Below are 21,926 nucleotides of genomic sequence, written 5' to 3'. Positions count from 1 at the left end.
AAGTTAACTTCAGAGCAAAAATTATCATGGACAAAGGATATTATATAATAAAAGGTTTGATTTGCCAATAAAATATAATAATCTTAAATGTTTGGGTACCAAACATAAGAGCTGCAAAATATATGGAGCTAAAATGAATACAACTGAAAGAATAAATACACACATACATAATTTAGTTGGAGGCTTCAACAACTCTCACAACTGAGAGAAGCACTAGACAACTGGATGTTGTTTAGAAGACATGAAAAATACTATCATACTACAATGCCTATAAAGAACTCAACTGCAGCATGATATACATCTTGTGAGTTTTGTAACATATGTAGCTTAAAGCAAGGTGTTTATGGACTTCAATGATTGCAAGGTTTGTACCCGTGACATGAAGTAGCACAATTTAACACTCTGGGAAAAGTTAAGTCAATCACTCAAGGCTGGGAAAAAGAGAACCCAAAGAGAGCAGATGAAATAATTCCTGGAAATCACACAGAACTGGGAATAATTGCTGGGCACACCAGCCAGAATAGAAACATTCATAATTCATGGGGCTTTGGATAGAGGGACTTAGAAGTCTACTGTCTCCTGATTAGTCTGGAACAAATTCACTCTGTATGAAATGCCTCCTGCTGCCACCTGAGAATATTTGAAAGAATGTCTGGACAGGATCAAACTCTTTCCAAGTAACTTGACTGTGTCCTAGGATAGGAAAAATAACACACACACACGTGCGCGCACACACACACACACACACACACACACACATGCACATAAATATGCAGCAACCAGCAAGGTATAATTCAAAGTAGGCAACCAAATAAAACGTATAAAGCAGTAGATATCAGTGAAAAGGGCCAAGTAGGTAGCTCCAAGGACCTACCTGCTGCTCCACAAAAATACTGAAAATTTGAGAAAAAAATCGTCAGCATCAAATTTGTCAGAACTCTAGAAAATAGTAAAAGATTTACAGCAATCAAGTGAATGCTGAAACTAGAAAAAGGCAACTTGAGAATTTATAACTTGTATTTTAAAACACTACTGGAATATTAGGTTAAAATATTTATTAAGATTTTTTTTTATAGACAACTTAAAAATAGTAGGAAAGCACTGTGGCATTTTCACTTCCTCTAATCCTGCCCCAGTCTCCAGCATGGATTTATTTCTGGGCTTTTCATTCTGTTCCATTTGTCTATATAGCTGTTTTTATACCAGTACTATACTGTTTTGATTACTGCAGCTTTGTAACATATTTTGAAATCAGAAAATGTGATGCCTCCAGCTTTGTTCTTGCTCAAGATTTCTTTGGCTGTCCCGAGTCTTTTGTGATTACACATGAATTTTAGGACTGTTGTTTTCTATTTCTGTAGATAATGCCATTGAGGTTTTGATAAGGATTCACTGAATTTGCAGCTCACTTGGGATAATATGGACATTTTAACAGTATTAATTCTTCCAATCAGTGGATATGGATGTCTTTTCATTTATCTGTGTCTTCTTTAATTTCTTTCATTTGTGTTTTAGAACTTTTCACCTCTCTGGTTAAAGTTATTCCTAAGTATTTGATTGTTCTTGATGCTATTGTGAATGGGATTGGTTTATTAATTTCCTTTTTCAGATAGTTCATTGTGTATAAAAACATGACTCTTTTTTTTTTTTTGTGGTACGCGGGCCTCTCACTGCTGTGGCCTCTCCCATTGCAGAGCACAGGCTCCGGATGCACAGGCTCAGCGGCCATGGCTCACGGGCCCAGGCGCTCCGCGGCATGTGGGATCTTCCCGGACTGGGGCACGAACCCGTGTCCCCTGCATCGGCAGGCGGACTCTCAACCACTGCGCCACCAGGGAAGCCCAACATGACTCATTTTTGTATATTGATTTGTTTCTGCAAGTTTACTGAATTTGTTTATTAGTTTTAAGAGTTTTGTTATTGTTGTGTAATATTTAGGACTTTCACACATATGACTATGTCATTTACAAACAGAGATAATTTTACTTCTTTTCCAATTTGGATGTCTTTTCTTTCTTTTTTTTTTTTTTTTCTTTCTTTCTTTCTCTCTCTCTGTTTTGTTTGTTTGTTGGGTTTTTTTTGTCTGATTGCTCAGGCTAGGACCTCCAATACCATGTTGAATAGAAGTGGTGAGAGCTGGTATCCCTGCCTTGTACCAGATCTTAGATGGAAAGCTTTCAGTTTTTCCCCATTAATTATGATGTTCCCTGTGGGCTCTTCATACATGTCCTTCATTGGATTGAAGTAATTTTCTTCTACTTTTGGAAATTTGTTGAGAGGTTTCATCATGAATGGATGTTAAAATCTGTCAAATGCTTTTTCTGATTCTATTGAGATGATCATGTGAATTTTCTCTATAATTTTGTTGTCATGGTGTATCACATTGAATGCTTTGCATATGTTGAACCTATGTTAAACATATGTTGCATCCCAGGAATAAATCCCTCTTGGTCATAGTGTATAATACTTTTAATATGCTAAATTTGGTTGAATTTGGTTTGCTACTATTTTGTTGAGGATTTTTGCATTTATGTTTACCAGGGATATTGGTCGTAGTTTTTTTTTTCCTGTGGCATCTTTGGCTTTGGCGTCACGGTGATGCTGGTCCCATAAAATGGGTTTGGAAGTGTTCCTTCATTTATTTTTGCAAGATTTTCAGAAGAATGATATAAATTCTTCCTTGAATTTTTGACAGAAATATCCAATGAAGCGATCTGGTCCTGGACTTTTCTTTATTAGGAGGTTTTGGATTACTATACTAATTCAACCCCTTATTTGTTATTGGACCGTTCAGTCTTTCTGTTTCTTCTTGATTCAGTGTTGTTAGGTTGTATGTCTCCAGGAATGTATCCATTTCTTCCAGGTCATCTGATTTGTAGGCATAAAATCATTCCTAATACTCCTTTATTATCCTTTTCATTTATCAGACATCCATTGTAATGCCTCCTCTTTCATTTCTGATTTCATCCATTTGAGTCTTTTTTGTTGCTTAGTTTAGATAAGGGCTTGTCAATTGTGTTTGTCTTTTAAAAAAATCAACTAGCTTTGTCAAAATTTTCTATTGTTTTTCTACCCTCTATTTAATTTATTTCTGCTCTAAGCAAAGTCTTCAGAAAAACAGAAATGGAGAAAATATAACTCATTTTATGTAGTCATTATTACCCTGATATCAAATCCAGAAATAGTCAATATCAGAAAAGATAACTAAAGTTCAATGTAACTCATCAACATAAAGGCAAATTTTCTTAAAATGTTACCAACTCAAAGGCAACAATAAATTAAAAAAAGACAATGCAGGAATGCAAAGCAGGTTCAACAACTGAAAATCGGTCAATAATATACTCACCATTTTAACAGACTAAAGAATAAAAATCATATGTGTCTCAATAAATGTAGAAAAAGGCATTTGACAAAATTTAACATCAATTTCTGGAAGAACAAACAAATAAAAAACACTAAACACGTGGGAATCAAAAGGAGCTTCCATAACCTGATAAAGGACTTCTACCAAAAATCCTATGACTAACATTGTACAAAATGGTGAAAGACGATGCATTTCCTCAAAGATTGGGAAGAAAGCAAGGATTAGGACTCTCACCATTTCTACTCGACAATGTAATGGGGATTCTACCTGGTGGAATAAGTCAAGAAAAAGAAAAAGCATGCATATTGAAATGAAATAAATGAAATTATCTCTATTCTCAGATGAACTAATTATCTACACAGAGAATTCCAGTCTATCAAACAGCTCATATAACTAACTGTCTTTCCCAGCCTACAGAGGGTAGTCACCACAGGAAGCATAGATAAAAGTTGGGTGAGTTTGATGGACAGCATAAATATACTCCAATAGCTCCATGTCTATAAGACAATGAATTCCTTTCTTTTCATTACACCAAGTTCACAGCAAATAGATGACCACTGATCACACATGTCAGTCAATCAATAAAATGATTAAAACCAATCCCAAATGTTTGAGTTGGTACCCCAAATCCAAAATCTCAAGTACTTTCACCTATATTAATAAATTTAGTATGAATCAAATGTAATTCTGTTCTTCTTTGTTTAGAACCATTAATATCTATTCCTTCCATTTTTCCCCATTTCTTTGGTTTATAAACTGTTGCCTTCCAGGGAAGCCCTCCCAACTTTTATTTTTAATCAGTGAACATAAGGGCTGACGGGAATAGAGCAGGGGTCAGTAAACTATGGTCCAGAGACCAAGTCTGGCTTGTGACCTGTTTTGGTAAAGTCTGCAAGTAAGAATGTTTTTTAAGTCTTTTAAATGGTTGAAAAAACTCAAAAGAAAAACACTATTTTGTGGCAAATGAAAATTACATGAGACTCAAGTTTTAGTAGTGATACATTAAGCTTTAATGAAACATGGTCTTGCTCATTAATCTGTACCTGTCTACACTGACTTGCACAGATCACATGGCCTGCAAAGCTGAAAACATTTACTATCTGGCCCTTTACTTACAGTTTGCTAATCCTTAAGATAGAGCTTGAAGTGAATGTATCATTATAAGGCATCCAACTCAAATAATGTCATTAGAGGATCTCTAAGCAAGAGAAGCTAGAAGGCTCATCTCACCAGGCAGATGAGGCTCATCTCACCAGGCAGATGAGGATCAGCTACTACAAAAAAATCCTTAGACAGATTTGGGGTTTTAGAATTATCAGATTCATCTTGCTTGGTTCATCCAATGTTACCATCCCAAATCTAAAGTCTCACTCCTTTCCAGTTAATACCCTAATTATAAAATAACAGATCTGGTGCCACCTTGCATTTTTAATTTTGCAACGTGAACAATTAATCTGGGGTGTGATTCTCAGCTATATTTGCCTCGTAGTTACAAGAAAAAAAGAGATTATTTTAAAGCCACCACAGGATCCAAGAAGAATTTAATAAAAGCAAATGAGTAACAGGTAACAAACAAATTATTGTTGAAGCAACAGAGGATGATGAGGCGACTCTGAAACTAGAAAAGCAGAATGTTGCTACCAACGCCAAGACTGGTTGGGTGTATGAATGAGGAAGTGTCATTAGAATTCATAAACAAGTGCTGATAAGCAGGAGGAAAAAGCACAGAGGGAGGGGATGTTTCACACGACCAGGAAGCAATGGTTCTGAGGCACTGCTCCAGGCAGGGCCAGAATGTAAAGACACTATGACACTTCCCTTCCTCTCTCCAATCATCCACATTTGCTGAACATACCCAAAAGCCAGAAGCCAAAGAAGCCCAGGGAATATATTGTTCTTATGATGTAATCAGAGCAGGTAATAAGCAGAAAATGGATCTGAGAGTACCTAGTGAGCGACTGATCCACAATATAAATATTAAGAAATATTAGAGGGTGTAGAAATAAAAGAAAAAATTTAAATAAGAGAAAGAAAATAGATGATGAGTCAAAATGCTCTCATATATAATTAACCAAGTTCCAGAAAGGAAAGGGAAAGAAAAAGATTAGCAAATAAATAATATTGATATAATAAAATTTCTCAGGTCAGACGTAAATTAGTATCCAGATTGAAAGGGCATCAATATAACAAGCATGTTGGATGATAAAAGATACCTCGCAATGATAAAAAGATCTTAAATGTTTCTGCAGAGAAAACAAGCAGACCACATACAAATAAGTGAGACTAAGAATGGTGTTAAATTTCTAAAGAGAAAGTAAAAGGAGAGAACTTTTAAAATTCCAAGGTGCAATTATTTCAAAACCGAAATTAACCAATCTTTTAAAATAGCTACATTTTCTTTCTTTCTTTTTTTTTTTTTGCTATATGCGGGCCTCTCACTGCTGTGGCCTCTCCCGCCGCGGAGCACAGGCTCCGGACGCGCAGGCCCAGCGGCCATGGCCCACGGGCCCAGCCACTCCGCGGCTCGTGGGATCTTCCCGGACCGGGCACGAACCCACGTCCCCTGCATCGGCAGGCGGACTCTCAACCACTGCGCCACCAGGGAAGCCCTAAAATAGCTACATTTTCAATGACGCAACTCCCAAACAAGTTACTACCCACCTACTTTTTCAGTAAATTATAGTAGTGTGTATTCTAACCAAAATGAGTAAGCAAGCCAGGAAAGAATACACATATTCCAAAGGAGACAAGACAGAAGATTCTTAAACAGCTATGCAAAAAGTCCAACGTAGATTGGTTTAAAAAAAAAAAAGATACATCTATAGAGTTAAAAAAAAAAAAGGAATTTCTGAATCATGTAGGAAAGTGGAGGCAATTTATAACTTAATTAAAGAATTTGGACAAAAACAGTATGATGTAACTACTAATTTGGGAAGAACCAAAAGTTATGCAATAAAGGCAACAATCTCAGTTCATTATTTGCCTCATCAGAGAATTAAACACAATTCTAATAATCTGTATAATTATAGAGAGGAAGAATAGAAGAGGCAGAATGTAGAAATAATGAGCTATTAGGATGTTAAATTCTGACTTCAACATAAGAAGTCAATAGATAATGCCTAAATTTGAATACTCAAGAAATTTAATGTGCATATTATTTAGAAATATAGAGTAAAAGAATGAACAAACTATTCCTATACATACAAGCATGAATAACTATCACAGACGTAATTTTGAGCAAATATGTGGCAGACACACACAAGAACACACACTCTATTATATCATTTACAGAAAGCTCAAAGAAAGATCAAATTAACTAGTGATTAAGTGTCAGGATAGTGGTTTTCTTCAGTATGCGTAGAAAGTGAGAGGAAGCATGATTCTTCTGAAGTGTTGATAAGATTTTATTTCTTGATCTCTGGGATGTTTATACCTATGTATTGACTTGGCCAAAATTAATTGTGCTATACACTTATGACTTGTGCAATGTTCTCTATATATGATGTACTTCAATAAAACTTTTATTTGAAAGGAAATAGACATTAAGTTGTATGCCAGGAGGGAGAGGTTGACAAAAAAAGGGGAAAGAGGATTCAAGGAGTATAGATTATGCAAAGGACTGATTTAGTTGTTTTCAGTATGTCTTGTAAAACGATTTTTACTCATAATATGTGCGTTACTTGATAAAAATTTTGAAAGAAAAAATAATAGTAGTAGAGTTATATGTTTCAACATGTATACATCTTTTAACAAGCTATTCAAAATAGTTCTGAAATGATACATAAAGAAAAATGCTGAACAATAATATATAGTTAATGGATACATATATTTGTAACAATAGTATGAAGTATGCAAAAAATGGCAAGTATGAAATCATGACTTTTGTTATTTCTTGAATTTGAAATAACAGGAAGCTTTAACTTTTCTCTAAGGTTTTATGTCCTTAGAAAATCTGATGCAAAGTTAGTAGCCATCATACCTAGCTGGTGAAGGGGTATATTAACGTTTGTTCATATTATTTCCCTATGTTTGAAATTTATGATTAAAACAACTTTCTGAGATTAAAATAATGTTGTCCCAACAAAATAATGATAGAGATATAGAGAAAAAAAATCAAATTTACTTAACTATGTAAAATAATACTTTTAAAATACAATATAAAGTTAAAAAAAAACAGTAAAGAAGGATACAAGTTACATACCATAGCAATACCGGCATCACAGCTTTTATTGCATATTGTGCCAGGAAATATTGCTCCCACATATTTAGGCTGTTTCCTGTAACTACATCATTATAGTATGGCTTTTTTATTAGCATGGTTACTCAGAACAATTTACTAGCTTACTTATTAAATTAAATCTCCCATAGAATTTAAAATAATTTGTCATACAATTTTTTATCTGAATAATATCTAATATATTATACAAATTGCTCAAATCATTGAAACTGTAATTCACTTTAATGTCAGTTTTCTTTCCTAAACTAACTCCTTGACTTGATACAATTTTATTTATCTCAAATTCTCCTCAGTTTCCCTTATTCAGCATTCACTGTTTTGGTCACTAAAAGTTAAAACGAAAGGGATTTTTAATCTGTAGAAAAGAAATCTTGCCTGTTCTAAAGATAAGCATTTTTAAAAATTAAATGTAACCAAAAAACTCAAATCTTTCTTTATCAAACAGTAGACATGAAATGTATTCATATAACAAGGTAATGCTAACTGAATAGTGTCAATTTTACATCATTAGTAAGCTGAGGCTTGTATATATTCTATAGTATAGTTGATATCATAAAAGTTCATGAAAGACAGACTTTTTTGCATAGATTATACTCCAAAATATTTTGTCATATAAGTGATTCAGGTTATTTTATTTTTATTATATTTCCAACCACACTATCACCTCAATGGCAACAGCTATGTTTTCTTTAACATTTGCCAAGGGACCTACAGAAAGCTGAAGAACACAATAAAGGCATTAAATTATAAAATTAATGGAATTATTTATGTATATCTCTTTATTAATGTAGAACATTGTGCTTACATAAGTAAGAATGTTACGTCATGGGGCCGTAGGATAAGATAGTCCTGTTTCCATGTCAAAAATCTTTGTAATAAATCATCAGCATCCCCATTAGTAGAAATCTGGTTTTTATCTGACCACAATTCCAAGGAGGATAGTATCACAGTCAATTTGAATTGACTAAACATCTAAAAATAAGATTTACAGTATATTTATTCAAATCACATAAATCATTACATCAAAACAGTACAAAAAAATAAACAAAAAGTTTACTTGATTACTTTGGATATTAAACCAAATAAAGGGCTTTAAGTCATTAATTTGTCATGATATAATGGAAAGGTTTTCAATGACTTTTTATAAAATTGTAAATGTAAAGAAGTTAAAACTTACTGTGTTGACAAGGCCAATAAGCTGAATAATTTTCTGCATTACAGCCATCGTTTCTGATCCCATATAATCATGCTGAAAAAGAAATTTTTATGATTCTTTAAAAAATGTGAGTGACAGCAATTTTTTTTTTTATGGCAAATATATCTTGGTGATACCAGGCAAGAAAACCATAGGATCTGTCAGACAATTTAAAGCATACTAACATAAAGATGATAATATTTACAATAAATGAAAACAAACAACAAAAAGAAAAAAATCATACTTGGGCATTCAACATAGATTCTCACTTGTTATATATTTTAAAGACATTGTCCAGCAGAAACAATTGAAATCCTCAAGAAGTACTAAAATAACTTCACAGATCCCTCTGTATTATAAAGGGATTTCTTGAGGTAGACATTTTCTATAACACAGAGGGAATCAACCACAGTATTTCCCATTGTATGCTTAGTAATTAAAGAAGAAGCAAATACATGAGCATTAAAAAAAATCAAAATGCTCAAATAAATCTTTAAGAAAAAAGACAGAAATTGTAATGATATAAAGTGAAGATTATGTGGAATGAACGATTCAAAAAGGTTTGATAAAGAACAAGATGAAATAGGGTAAAGGAAAAAAGAAAGAATTTTTCCTCTGAAACTCATAAATACATTTTTTAAAACTAAAGTATAGTCGATTTACAATCTTATATTAGTTTCACGTGTACAGTATAGTGATTCAGTATTTTCATAGATTATATCCCATTCAAAGTTATAAAACACTGCCCCTATTCACTGTGCTGCATTTCAGTCATCAAGTAAATGCTAATAAAAATCACAATATGATCTCAGTATTCATACACCAGAATGGCAGCAATTTAAAAAAGACTATCAATACCAATTACTTGTGAGAATATGGAAGAACAAATTGTTATAGTCACTTTTGAAAACTATCAATATCCTCTAAAAGTAATATACACTAACCCGATGATATAACAATTTCACTCTTGGGTAGATACTCAAAAGATATTATGTCTACCAAATGGACATCCTTCCAAGGAAGACACACAAGTGGCCAACAGGTACACAAAAAGGTATTCAACATTACTAATCCTCAGGGAAATGCTAATCGAATTCACAGTGGGATATCACCTCACACCTGTCAGAATGGCTATCATCAAAAAAAACAAGAGTTAACAAATGCTGGTGAGGATGTCGAGAAAGGGAACGCTTGTGCACTGTTGGTGGGAATGTAAATTGGTACAGCCACTATGGAAAACAGTATAACGGTTCCTTAAAAAATTAAAAAAGGAACTACCATATGACCTGACAATCCCAATCCTCAGTATACATCCTAAGGAAATGAAATCAGTATCTCATAGAGATATCTGCATTCCCAAGTTTACTGAAACATTATTCACAATTGAAACATTATTCACAATAGCCTAGATACGAAAACAACCTAAGTGCCCATCAACAGATGAATGAACAAAGAAAAAGTGGTATATATGTGCAATGGAATATTACTCAGTCATTAAAAAGAAGGACACTCTCCCATTTGCTACCGCATGAGAAACCTGGAAGGCATTATGCTAAGTGAAATAAGCCAGCCAGAGAAAGACAAAAACTGTATGGTATCACTTACATGTAGAATCTAAAAAAAAAAGTCCAATTTCATAGAAACAGAGAAGAGAATTTTGGTTTCCAGAGGTGGAAATGGAGAAATGTAGGTCAAAGGGTACAACCTTTCAGTTATAAGAATAAGTTCTGAGGGTCTAATGTGCAGCACGGTGCCTGGAGTTAAAAATATGGTATTGTATACTTGAAAGTTGAAAGCAGATCTTTAGTCTTCTCACTGCATACACACATACACACACACACACACACACACACACACACACACGGAAAAAAGAGTTAACTATGTGAGGTGATGAATGTGTTAATTATCTTGATCTTGGTAATCAATCCACAATGTACATGTACATCAAATCTTCACATTGTACAATTTAATTATATACAATCATATTTATCAATTATGCCTCAAAAAAGATGGAAAAATATTAACTGAATTGGTCAGATGGTAAATATCTGATACGTTCAAAGAAAACACTGTGACCAGAGAGGCTACAGCTGGTTAAAGAGAGGGCAAGGCAGTTAGGAGGTGTGGCCAAAGAGACCCTGGCCTAATCTGGGGATGAGGATGCAGGCAGACAACACTGGGCATCCTAGGCTAGTTTGGGGTTCTAATTGTATCTAAGTCACACTTAGAATTAAATATTTATATTTTAAAATAATTAGAAAATTCCATTACGTCTTTGAAGTTAAGGAAATTTTTAATTATGTTTAAAGAAAGAAGAGAGATAGACATCCTATATAACACAGGGAACTATATTCAATATCCTGTAATAAACCAGAATGGAAAACAATAAGAAAAAAAGAATGTCTATATGTGTATAACTGAGTGGCTTTGCTGTACAGCAGAGATTGGCCCAACATTGTAAATCAACTATACTTCAATAAAAAATAAATAAATAAATAAATAAAATAGAGCTTCCCTGGTGGCGCAGTGGTTAAGAATCCACCTGCCAATGCAAGGGACACGGGTTCGAGCCCTGGTCCGGGAAGATCCCATATGCCGTGGAGCAACTAAGCCCGTGCGCCACAACTACTGAACCTGAGCTCTAGAGCCTCCGAGCCACAGCTACTGAAGCCCGCGTGCCTAGAGTCCGTGCTCCGCAACAAGAGAAGCCACTGCAATGAGAAGCCCACGCACAGCAACGAAGACCCAACACAGCCATAAAGAAATAAATAAATTAATTAATTAATTTTAGAAAATAAAAAGGGAAATCTCTTTTTTTAAAAAAATTAAATAAATAAATAAAATAAATAAATAAATAAAAATGTCTGGAGTCTCAAAGGTAAATTACCCCAAATCGGCAATTCCGTGTTTTAATTTTTCTATCAACATTTAGCAAAAAGTGTAGCTACGTTTCCATGATCATTAGAAATATTAATTTAGAAACCTGTAAGACAGCTAACAATATTAAACATTTCCATAAATTGGTTTCATAAAGTTAATACTCAGAAAAGTTTTAACATTTCAGCTGATGTTCTCTAGGTGATAGTAATAAAACATTGAGCTTTAAGAAAGAAAGAAAGAAAGAAAAGAGAGAGTGAGGGAAGGAGGGGAGAGTTTGACTTACCAAAGCTTTTTCCACTATAATGTGCATTTCTAGATACTGGGGTAATAGTTCTGAAAGAGTTTTTTCCTGAAAGGAGAATTTATCAAATGTTAACATGTTTTGAATTTGTTAAGCACAGAGAGTGACATGTAAAGGAAGCAAAAAGGATGTATATAAAACCCTCAAGAGGACTTAACAATATAAATTAACTGTAAATCAGAAAATTTACTTGAAAACAGATTCCAGGTTTAAGGGAATCCCAGGGAGCCTGATAGCGTAAGGTGGGAGTCTAGGTACTCACTATTAATACTGCGTAAGAGAAAGTGAACAGCTCTGTAGTTCCAGAGCAAAGGCTGCATGCCCCACTTGATAGGAGGTAATAATCCTTGATTGTGCCAAGTCAGTCAGCTATGAATCAACAATTTACTACATCGTCATTTAGTACTCTAATGGCAATTTCTACATGAGCTATATTTCTAACACATTGAGATACCATTTCACACACAGATATTTTAAAGAAACCAAAATTTCTTCCTTGACCCAAGTGCATTGGTAACTAAATCGAAGAGTAGGGAGGATACAAAGATTGGGTCTGTCATAAAATATCTTAGCTTACTATAAATAAACAGGCAAACAAACAAACTGGACTTGACAGTAGAGTCTAGGTTTATATTTCCATAGGGAAGCAAACTACGCCTGCATCTTATATATGTATATACTGAGATGCTGACTTTTTTCCTTTGTGTTCAACATTAACTTTAAAGGTATTCTGTATTTTGGTTACCCTTACTGTGCCTGTATAAAAATATAAGTCAATGTTGACAACCATGTCTTCTGCATTGCAGCTTGACTGAGTATAATTATAAATTACGTGTGCACCATAACCAATTTCGAGCATGTTTCTGCACAGTAGGTTTCATATTTTAATAACAGCATTGTTTTTATCCTATTTGCCTTTCCAAATTTATATTCTTATTTTCAAAATAATAAGTAAAAAATGTAACCTTGATACCTATGTTTTAAAACAAACTTATAATACTATTCACCATAATGTCAGGTGTCACTTTCAATAAAATGAACTTCAAAATTCATTTGTTTTTAATAGGTTATCTTTATTTCCTTTTGTAAAACTTTGTGTTCATTTAAAAAAGAAATAAGTATTGAATCATAGAATATTGCCAAAATAGCTCACTGTATCTCATGTATCATTCACTCAGTTTCCCCCAGTGGTTACATGTTACAAAACTATAGTATGTTTTCAAAACCAGGATATTGACCTGGTACAGTGTGTATGTGTATATCTCTACATCATATTGTCATGTGTATGTTTACATAACCAGAACTGCAATCAAGATACAAAACTATTTTATCACCACAAAGATTTCCCTCGTTGTACCTGTTTAAAGTCAGATGAGATTATACAGTCAGAGGAAGAGAAAGAAAAAAGAATGGAGAAAAATGAACAGAACCTCTTCTGTTCCTGTAGGGCACTTTCAAGCACACCAACATGCATATAATGGGAGTAACAGAAAGTGAGGGGATAGATAAAAGGGCAGAAAGGATCTTCAAAGAACTAATGGCCAAAAAGTTCCCAAATTTGATGAAAAAACATTAATTTAAACATCCAAGAAGCTTAATGAACTCCAAGTAGGATAAACTCAAAGGGGTCCCCTCAAAGGTACATCATAAGAAAACTGTCGTAAGGCAAACACAGAGGCTCTTGAAAGAATCAACAAAGAAGGGACTCATCATGTACAAGGAATCCCCAATAAGATGAATAATATTTGATTCTTCATCAGAGACCATGGAGTCCAAAAGACGGGGAACTGAAATATTCAAAGTGAAGAAAGAAAGAATTCTATATTCAGCCTACAAGTAAATTAAGAGAGTTTAATAATATACAAATGAGTAAGTATTCTAGAAAGATATGTCCCAGTAGTACGTAAAGCTATATGTCAAAATATTAAAAGTAATTTTACCAGGGTAGTGGTAACTATTCTTCCTATATTCCTAAATTTTATCCAATAATATGCATTTTTGTTGGAATAAAAATGGAAAACAAGAAATATTACATTATACATCATACAACAATAAGCTTGACACACATTATTGCATATTTCCATGTATTTTAGATGGAATACGGATGTTTCATTTACTGCTGTAGAAAAAAGATACCAAATTTTATATTACTACTCAACAGCTAAGTAGTTCCTTTTCATGATTTTTTTTTTTTTTTTTTTTTTTTGCGGTACGCGGGCCTCTCACTGTTGTGGCCTCTCCCGTTGCGGAGCACAGGCTCCAGACGCACAGGCTCAGCGGCCATGGCTCACGGGCCCAGCCGCTCCGCGGCATGTGGGATCTTCCTGGACCAGGGCACGAACCCGTATCCCCTGCATCAGCAGGCGGACTCTCAACCACTGCACCACCAGGGAAGCCCCTTTTCATGATTAACACAATTCTACAGAAGTAATTTTATAGTGTGTCATAACATCCAAATTGTCTCAGTTACCTGTGAGTTTAAATGGACTTTATAGGGCTGGTCTTTCTGCCAAATATTGCTGTAATTTTCTGCTAACATTGGCATATCTGGATTGTCATTTTTCACTTGATAAATTATGTGCTCGAACCTTGCTGAAGATTCCAATGGCTCAATTCCATAGCTGATATTTTCAAACTGAAGAAATCCCCTGAATATTTAGAAAGCAGTGATATAAAAATCCTGCCTATGATCCCATCAGACCTATAATCCAAAGTGTTGTAAGAAATGAGAAACCATAATGAGGTACATGTATTAAACCCACTCTCTTTCCCTGCCTTTTTTCAGCTACCATTAGTAACTGAGTAACCACATCTGCGTCAGTTTTTCTCACGTATTAAAAAAACTAAATATACTGAAAAGTATTTTGTATTTTCTATATAGTAGTCACATTCATTCAAGATGTATTAATTAAGGCCAAGTATTTGCTGGGAACCAAGACATTTGTTGAGAATTCCAAGAATAAAAAGTTCCTATTCTTACAGGGGTTAGAATAAGAGAAAATGGATATATAGAGTGGAGATCTAAAAAGATTAATATGCAGGAAAACCACATTCAGAGAATGTTAGTTTTCTGAGTTGATATAAGTAAATTCTGGAAATCAGGCAACCAAAAGCAAAAGGAAGTTAGGAAGAGATTTTTGCTCTGCTCTGGACCTGTCTTCATCTGATAAACTCACCACCTTCTTCCTGCCACTATCAATGACAACAATCACTTATCCCTGCCCTTTTACCTCTGAGGTACCTTCTCAATTAGTCATTTTACGTCTGATACCAAGTACACCTACACTGAGAGCATACAATATGTGCTTAGTTAAGCAACTAATTAATATCATTTTCCATAACTGTTCCAGATAACTGATAGATAATACAACAGTAACATCTAGGGAGATGTTCTAAAGGATTTGGGTGGGGGGCTGTTTGTTTTGTTTTACTGCATCTATCTCTTTCTGCTCAATATCTTGAAAATATCTCCAGTCAGGATTCCCTTGAATGATTTCATTTCAATTGGCATGACTAAGGTCCATTTATTAATGTTAATATTATTAATAAAAGTAAGGCCATCATGAAGAAAACGTTCAGATTTGAATTCTCCTTAAATATCCCAGATTTGTGTTTTGCGGCCACTAAGTTTCATTTTAAAGTATATCCTAAGTTTTCATGTATAAATAGCCTCTAAAATGCTATTACCTGAGTCCAGAACAGATGCTGAGTGTCACGACTGAATTTGGAAAATCTGCAACGTATCCTTGGTAATGGCAATGCATCTGAAAAACAGTACAGAGTGGCAAATAAATAAATCATTTATGCATAAAAGTGTATCGGCAAACATTATAAATATTCAAAACATTAAAACATTGTGTATCATACAGATTTACTAAAATTGATTGTCAAGGAAAATAAGTATTTGACAACTCTCTTTACTTTGTACCACCTAGGTCCCATGAGTGCTTTCTAGGTCTGGATTTCATCTCTATCATACATGGAATGTGGAATAAAATTGTATGAAACTGCCAACATGGAACAAACATAACCCAATGGTAATAATATGTCCACTTCAATAAGGAAACGTGTGATAATAAATGTCTAAGACACCTGGGTCTTACCTTAAAATATGAAGACTCAGAATGCAAAGATCCAGTTTCATTATATGTATAAACCAAAAAGTTCTGGGATACGAATGAGCTAGGAAAAACAAAAATAAAAAACTGGTTGAATCATGAATTTATTATGAACATAAACATTAAAATAATAAAAAAACAGTGAAATATATGATTCATATAATAATATTCCTTAACTAGAGTAATTTTAGCATGCCATAACAGTGTAAATTCATAGAACTATTGACTCAGAGAGTTTAGGATTTCTTAACACTGGAATAGACTTTGAATCCTCCATATCAGATATTCGTGTGTGTGCCTGCCTGTGTCTCCATTCAACAAGATTTACTGAGTGTCAATGATCTGACAGATCCTCTTCGAGGCACCCGGGTCTTCACGGCAGTGAGAGACACATACGTTAGTACATTAGGCGATGATAAATAAGGCCCAGGGTGGCAGGAGGTTGATTGCAAATGTAGACAGGATGGCATGGAAAGGCTTACTGAACTGATAAGTAAAGACCTGAAAACAAGCCACTTGGATTTGCACAGAAATGTTATTCCGGACAAAGCAAGGAGAAAATGCAAAGACCCTGAGGCAGAGATATGTTTTGTGTTTACAAAGAACATCTGGGGGCAGTGCCTGTGGTGAAGCGTGGAGTGAAGACAAGAGCCCACAGTAAGAGATGGTGTCACCGAGATGAGAAGCCACTGGAAGAGTCTGAGCAGATTGAGGACGGGTCAGACCAGCATTTTAATAGGATCAGACTGAATGCTGTGTTGAGAACCATCTGTAAGACAAATAAGCAGAAACAGAGAGATCAGCTAGGTTATTACAGTCATCCAGGCAAGACATGACGGTGGCTTGAGCTAGGATTGCAGCAGCAGTGGAGGTCCCATTCTGGATGCATTTTGAAGGCAGATCGCATGGGATTTAATAATCCATTGGATGTGGGGGGAAAACAAAAGAAAAAAAAGATGTCAGGAATGACCCTAACATTTTTGTTCTGAGAAACTGGAAAAGTAGAGGTGCAATTTACTGAGATAATTGTGGGAAAGACAAATTTTGGAAAAGGATCAGAAGTACATTTTAGACACATTAAATATGAGAATTCTCATAACCTCTTGGTTATCAAATAAATAGTCAAATAAATGAACATGGAGAGGAAAAAAGTAGAGATACAAGTTTGGGAGTAATCAATACATAAATGGTATTAAATCCATAGGAGTAGATGAAATAACTGGGTGATTGAGTATAGCTAGGGGAAAAAACAAACAAACAAGATTTAAGAATAGCACCATGGAGAACTCTAAGACTGAAGAGATGAGGAGGAATCTAGAAAACAAACAAAACAAAATCTGAGAAAGAGTGAGCACAGTGGTAAGAGTTAAACACGGGAGTCTGCGGTACCCTGGAAGCCAAATGAAGAAACTATTATATGGAGGAGACACTGCTCAGCTACACAAAATGCGGCCGATTGGTCAAGAAAAATGAAGAGTAAAAAATAACTGGCATTTAGAAACATGAGGATCTTGGATGGTCTTATCAAAAAACACTTTTAATGGAATGGTAGCAACATTAAAGACCAACACGAGTTTAACGATAATGAATTACAAGAGAATAGTCATGAGTTAAGTGAGGACAATTTTCTCCAGGCTTGTTCAACTACAAAGATGCAGGCAGACAAAATGCAGTTGTGATAAATATATATTTTCAAAGATGAAGGCAAAGAAGAGGCTGTTTGAGTCCATTTATATAAAATGATGAGAAAACACAAATTAAGACAGGAAATAGATTGCTTGTTGCCTGGAGTAGTGGCTGATGACAGGGATTAAATATGAAATGGCACAATGGGTCTTAGGTGGGGAATTAAATGTTCTAAAACTGATTTATGGTTGATAATTGTAATACTATATTAAAATCACTGAATTAAACATTTCAGAGTTTTATGATTTTATATATATATATAATTTACCAAATAAAGTTGTTAAAAATAAATACATATATAATTAATACCTCCATACAAAGTATGCCGCTAGTTAAATTTTCCACCAATAACCACATGATACATACACATGTTTGATTTCACATTGGATATACTTGATACACAGCTTGCAGTTCTTGGGTTCAATGGCTTTATACTCTTATTTATACGTAACTTATTTCTTAATTTGAAAATAACAAGCTGGAATATACAAATGCAAAGTTCTCATAGACTTCATATTCAAGATGTAATGAATCCTAAACTGAAAAATTGACCAATTAAACAGCCTACATTTCACTGCATTCTTGAATTTAAATAATGTACAAAAATATTTTTTAAAAAGTAAATTCTCAGCTTTAAGGGAAAATCATATCTTACTGTTTCCTGAGATGCAGAGTATATGTTTTTTTATCAATTGTAATGATATAAGTCACCTAAAATAAAGCAAATAAAGACGATTTAGTAAATCATAAATATATAAAGTAAAAGAGTATTTTTCACTCAAGTCAAAAAAGACTCACCCAATCCATTTTATAAAAGAATATATTCTGCAGAATTTATTGTTCTAAATAGTAAAAATTTTAAATTTTTCTAATAAATTCAGGATGAGGGTGATAAATTTACTGTAGGGATGGCTTTTGAAAAGAATAAATGAAAACTATATTTTGAAAAAAATATAATTTTACCATTTATTAATACTAGATTTTAATTGTTTATATTTAGAAAAAACATATTCACCCTTAGCCAAAATGAATGAGGAATGGCTGTAGGCTTACATTCTACACCGAATATAATGAAACAATAGCAAGTTTATAAATACATATATACATACTAACAAACACTAGAGCCACTTTTCAATGCTTCACATATAAACTGGGGGGAAAACAGACCTGAGAGAATGAAGCTAGCGAGGAACGCTGCAGCTCCAGGACTACGAGCTCTGATACTACAGGGCCTAAGTTATAATGGTCCTCATTACCTTGACATGATGGCATCCAGGAACAGGAAGTGTACACGGTACACAGTAAAGCAGGTTGCTTTTATAAGATCATCAGGAGGGTGAGAAAGTGTCTAGCTAAATTGAATTTTATATAGTAGAACAACATAGGCTTGAAATCCACCCTTTGCCATTTAACATAATGTGATCAACAGAGGTACGTCCATCCACTTGGCCATATCCTATTGGTTGGAAGGAAGTCACAGGTCTTTCCCACACTCATAGTGAGACAGGCTGGGACCTGGGACCCTTTGCTGCAGTGCAAAGGCTACACCTGGATATCCTGTATCCTGGATACACCTCTCCTGGAGCAACAAAATACAAAGAAACTGTATGGGACTAAAAATAACTGCATGCCAGACGTAGAGAATGGACTTGAGGACATGGGGAGGGGGAAGGGTAAGTTGGGACGAAGTGAGAGAGTGGCATGGACATACATACACTACCAAATGTAAAATATAAAGCTAGTGGGAAGCAGCCGCATAGCACAGGGAGATCAGCTCAGTGCTCTGTGACCACCTAGAGGGGTGGGATAGGGAGGGTGGGAGGGAGACGCAAGAGGGAGGGGATATGGGATATATGTATACGTATAGCTGACTCACTTTATTATACAGCAGAAACTAACACACCACTGTAAAGCAATTATACTCCAATGAAGATGTTAAAAAAAAAAAACTGCGTGTATGCCTTAGTTGGGGCAAATTCCAGCTGCCAATTTTGAAGAGCCTGGAGCAAAAACAGGGTGTTGGGAGCAAAAGGGCGGTACTGAGCATGCACCCTGCCCACACCACCACCTAAGGGGCGGGCAAAACACCTAAGCCCCCCTCTGGCCTGACCCATGGACACACCCCTACCCTCGCCCCATACAAGGAACAAGCCTGCCCTACCTCCTGGAGTGAGCAAGAAAGGGGACCTGTTTGTTCTCCCTCCTCTGCTGCCGCAGGGGCCCCAGTAAAGCCTTACCTGAATTTCTTGTCTGGCCTCTGATCAATTTCTATTGATTGGGGAAGGCCAAGAGCCCTGGTCAGTAACAATAGGTGGAGCTTATTCAACGGCATGAACACCAGATGGTAAGAATCACTTGGGTAAATTAGGGTCTGTCCAACACCATGGGCAAAGAACAACTGGGGAGCTGAGGAATAAAACCCACAGCTCACATAGTGCCGGGAGATATTCAAGGTCTGATCAACCAGAGGAGAAGAATGTCACTGAACACTCATGCCATCCACTAGAGATGACAGAAGGGTCAAATTTTAGTGTTAAGGAGAAACTAATCTTAGAGTAAGGGCCACTCTAAACATTCATCCTAAAGATATGACAAGGCAGCATGAAATTGTCTATCTGATTCATAAGTAACTTAATTGCCTGCCAAAACAAAGTATAGCACATTTCAAAGGAAACCCACAAAATCAAGCAATCAACCAAATAAAATTAGCAAGGTTAATCCAATCAAAAACAATTATACACAGGGATATGAAATCAGTCTGATGGCAGGATAAGAGCTTCCTGCCTTATCCTCCCACAGATACACCAAACATACGCCTCACGTGGATTGATGCCCTGTGAGAGAAATCCAGAAAGTAGCACAGTGACTCCTCAACACTGGGTGACTGAGAAAGTATCCACTGTGAAAATGGGTAGGAAAGGCTGATACACACACGCACCACAAAACCCACCCCTGGCAAAGTGCTTACAATCAGGACGGAACCCCGAACTCTCAGTATGCCCCTCAGAACCAAAAGGTTTGGACCAGGCATCCAGCAGCACAACTTTTAAGGCTGCCACCCAAGGGACTGGCTTCCAAATAACTTAGTTCAGAGAGCCACTGGGACTTGACATCCCTAATTCCTCAGACCCCCATTAAACAAAGAGGCAGTTTTTAAATGTGTGCATGAGCACTTCCCATAGTTCCCCCCCCCCACCCCGGGGTGCATCATAGAGGGAGCAGACAAAAAGCACCCAGCTCCTATTTTCTCCCTGGAAGGAGTTTGACTGCACACTTTTCCAGCTGCAGCTCGAGGGTCCAGCTTCTATCAGACTCCATGTGGGTGCTGATAGGGATCCTCCCAGTAGCCTGAAAGGGCCGATGGGCACTTCCCTTGACGACTCCCCCAGGCTCAATCCAACAATAAAACCAAGTCTCCAGTTTCTTCCTGATAGGACCTTGTCTACACATCTAGAATCTCAACCTTTTTTTAAAATTGAAGTATACTGATGTACAATATTATATGTTACAGGTACAATATAGTGATTCATAATTTTTAAAGGCTGTACTCCATTTCTACTTATTATAACATATTGGCTATAGAACCTCAACTTTTAACGCTGCCACCTGAAGGTCTGGATCCCATACCACCTAGCTCTGAGATCTGACGGGGCTCAGCATTCACAGACTCCCCAGATTCATCTTAAGAGAAGATTTTTATACAGAAGTGCAAGCACTTCCAAGGACCATCTCCCTGGGCTTAGGGCAGAGGGAACAGGAAAAAACACAAGGGTCCCAACTTCTCTGTGCAAAGGGCTTGAGTGCATACTTCCTCAGCTGCTGCTTGAGGGTTGAGCTTCTAAATAGCTTGCACCAGGGAGCTGACAGGGTACATAAATAGTAGTCATCTGGGGACTTGAACAGATGTGAGGGAATTCCCTGTGCTTTCTCTCTCTGACTCATCCCAACTATAAAGCTAATTCTCCAGCTTCTCCCTCAATGAAATTTGTCCACACATCTAGTGCCCCACCTTACACAGCTGCCACTAGAGGAACTGGCTACGAAGTCACCTAGTAATGGGAGCTCTCCTGGAGCAGAGAGAACAAAAGAGGTGAAAGAAGTAACATTATCTCTGCAGATGACATGATCTCATGTATAGAAAACCC

The 21,926-nt window shown here is 35.8% G+C and overlaps 1 protein-coding gene across 1 annotated transcript in view; it reads right to left on the bottom strand.

The window, feature by feature from the left end:
- The window catches only part of LOC309977539 (disintegrin and metalloproteinase domain-containing protein 18-like), a gene marked incomplete at both ends in the record, with an annotated part of 77,096 nt that overhangs the window by 52,291 nt on the left and 2,879 nt on the right, over nt 1–21,926 (bottom strand). The window contains 8 exons of the mRNA XM_082863660.1: nt 7,566–7,647; nt 8,407–8,573; nt 8,779–8,850; nt 11,960–12,025; nt 14,448–14,625; nt 15,665–15,741; nt 16,081–16,159; nt 18,437–18,492. Of these exons, the coding sequence (XP_082719786.1) occupies nt 7,566–7,647; nt 8,407–8,573; nt 8,779–8,850; nt 11,960–12,025; nt 14,448–14,625; nt 15,665–15,741; nt 16,081–16,159; nt 18,437–18,492 (777 nt within the window). The remainder of the gene's footprint in view (nt 1–7,565; nt 7,648–8,406; nt 8,574–8,778; nt 8,851–11,959; nt 12,026–14,447; nt 14,626–15,664; nt 15,742–16,080; nt 16,160–18,436; nt 18,493–21,926) is intronic.

Source organism: Leucopleurus acutus (assembly GCF_964270905.1).
Source record: "Leucopleurus acutus genome assembly, chromosome: 21".
Taxonomy (NCBI): domain Eukaryota; kingdom Metazoa; phylum Chordata; class Mammalia; order Artiodactyla; family Delphinidae; genus Leucopleurus; species Leucopleurus acutus.
This window is presented reverse-complemented; position numbering and strand designations above follow the sequence as displayed.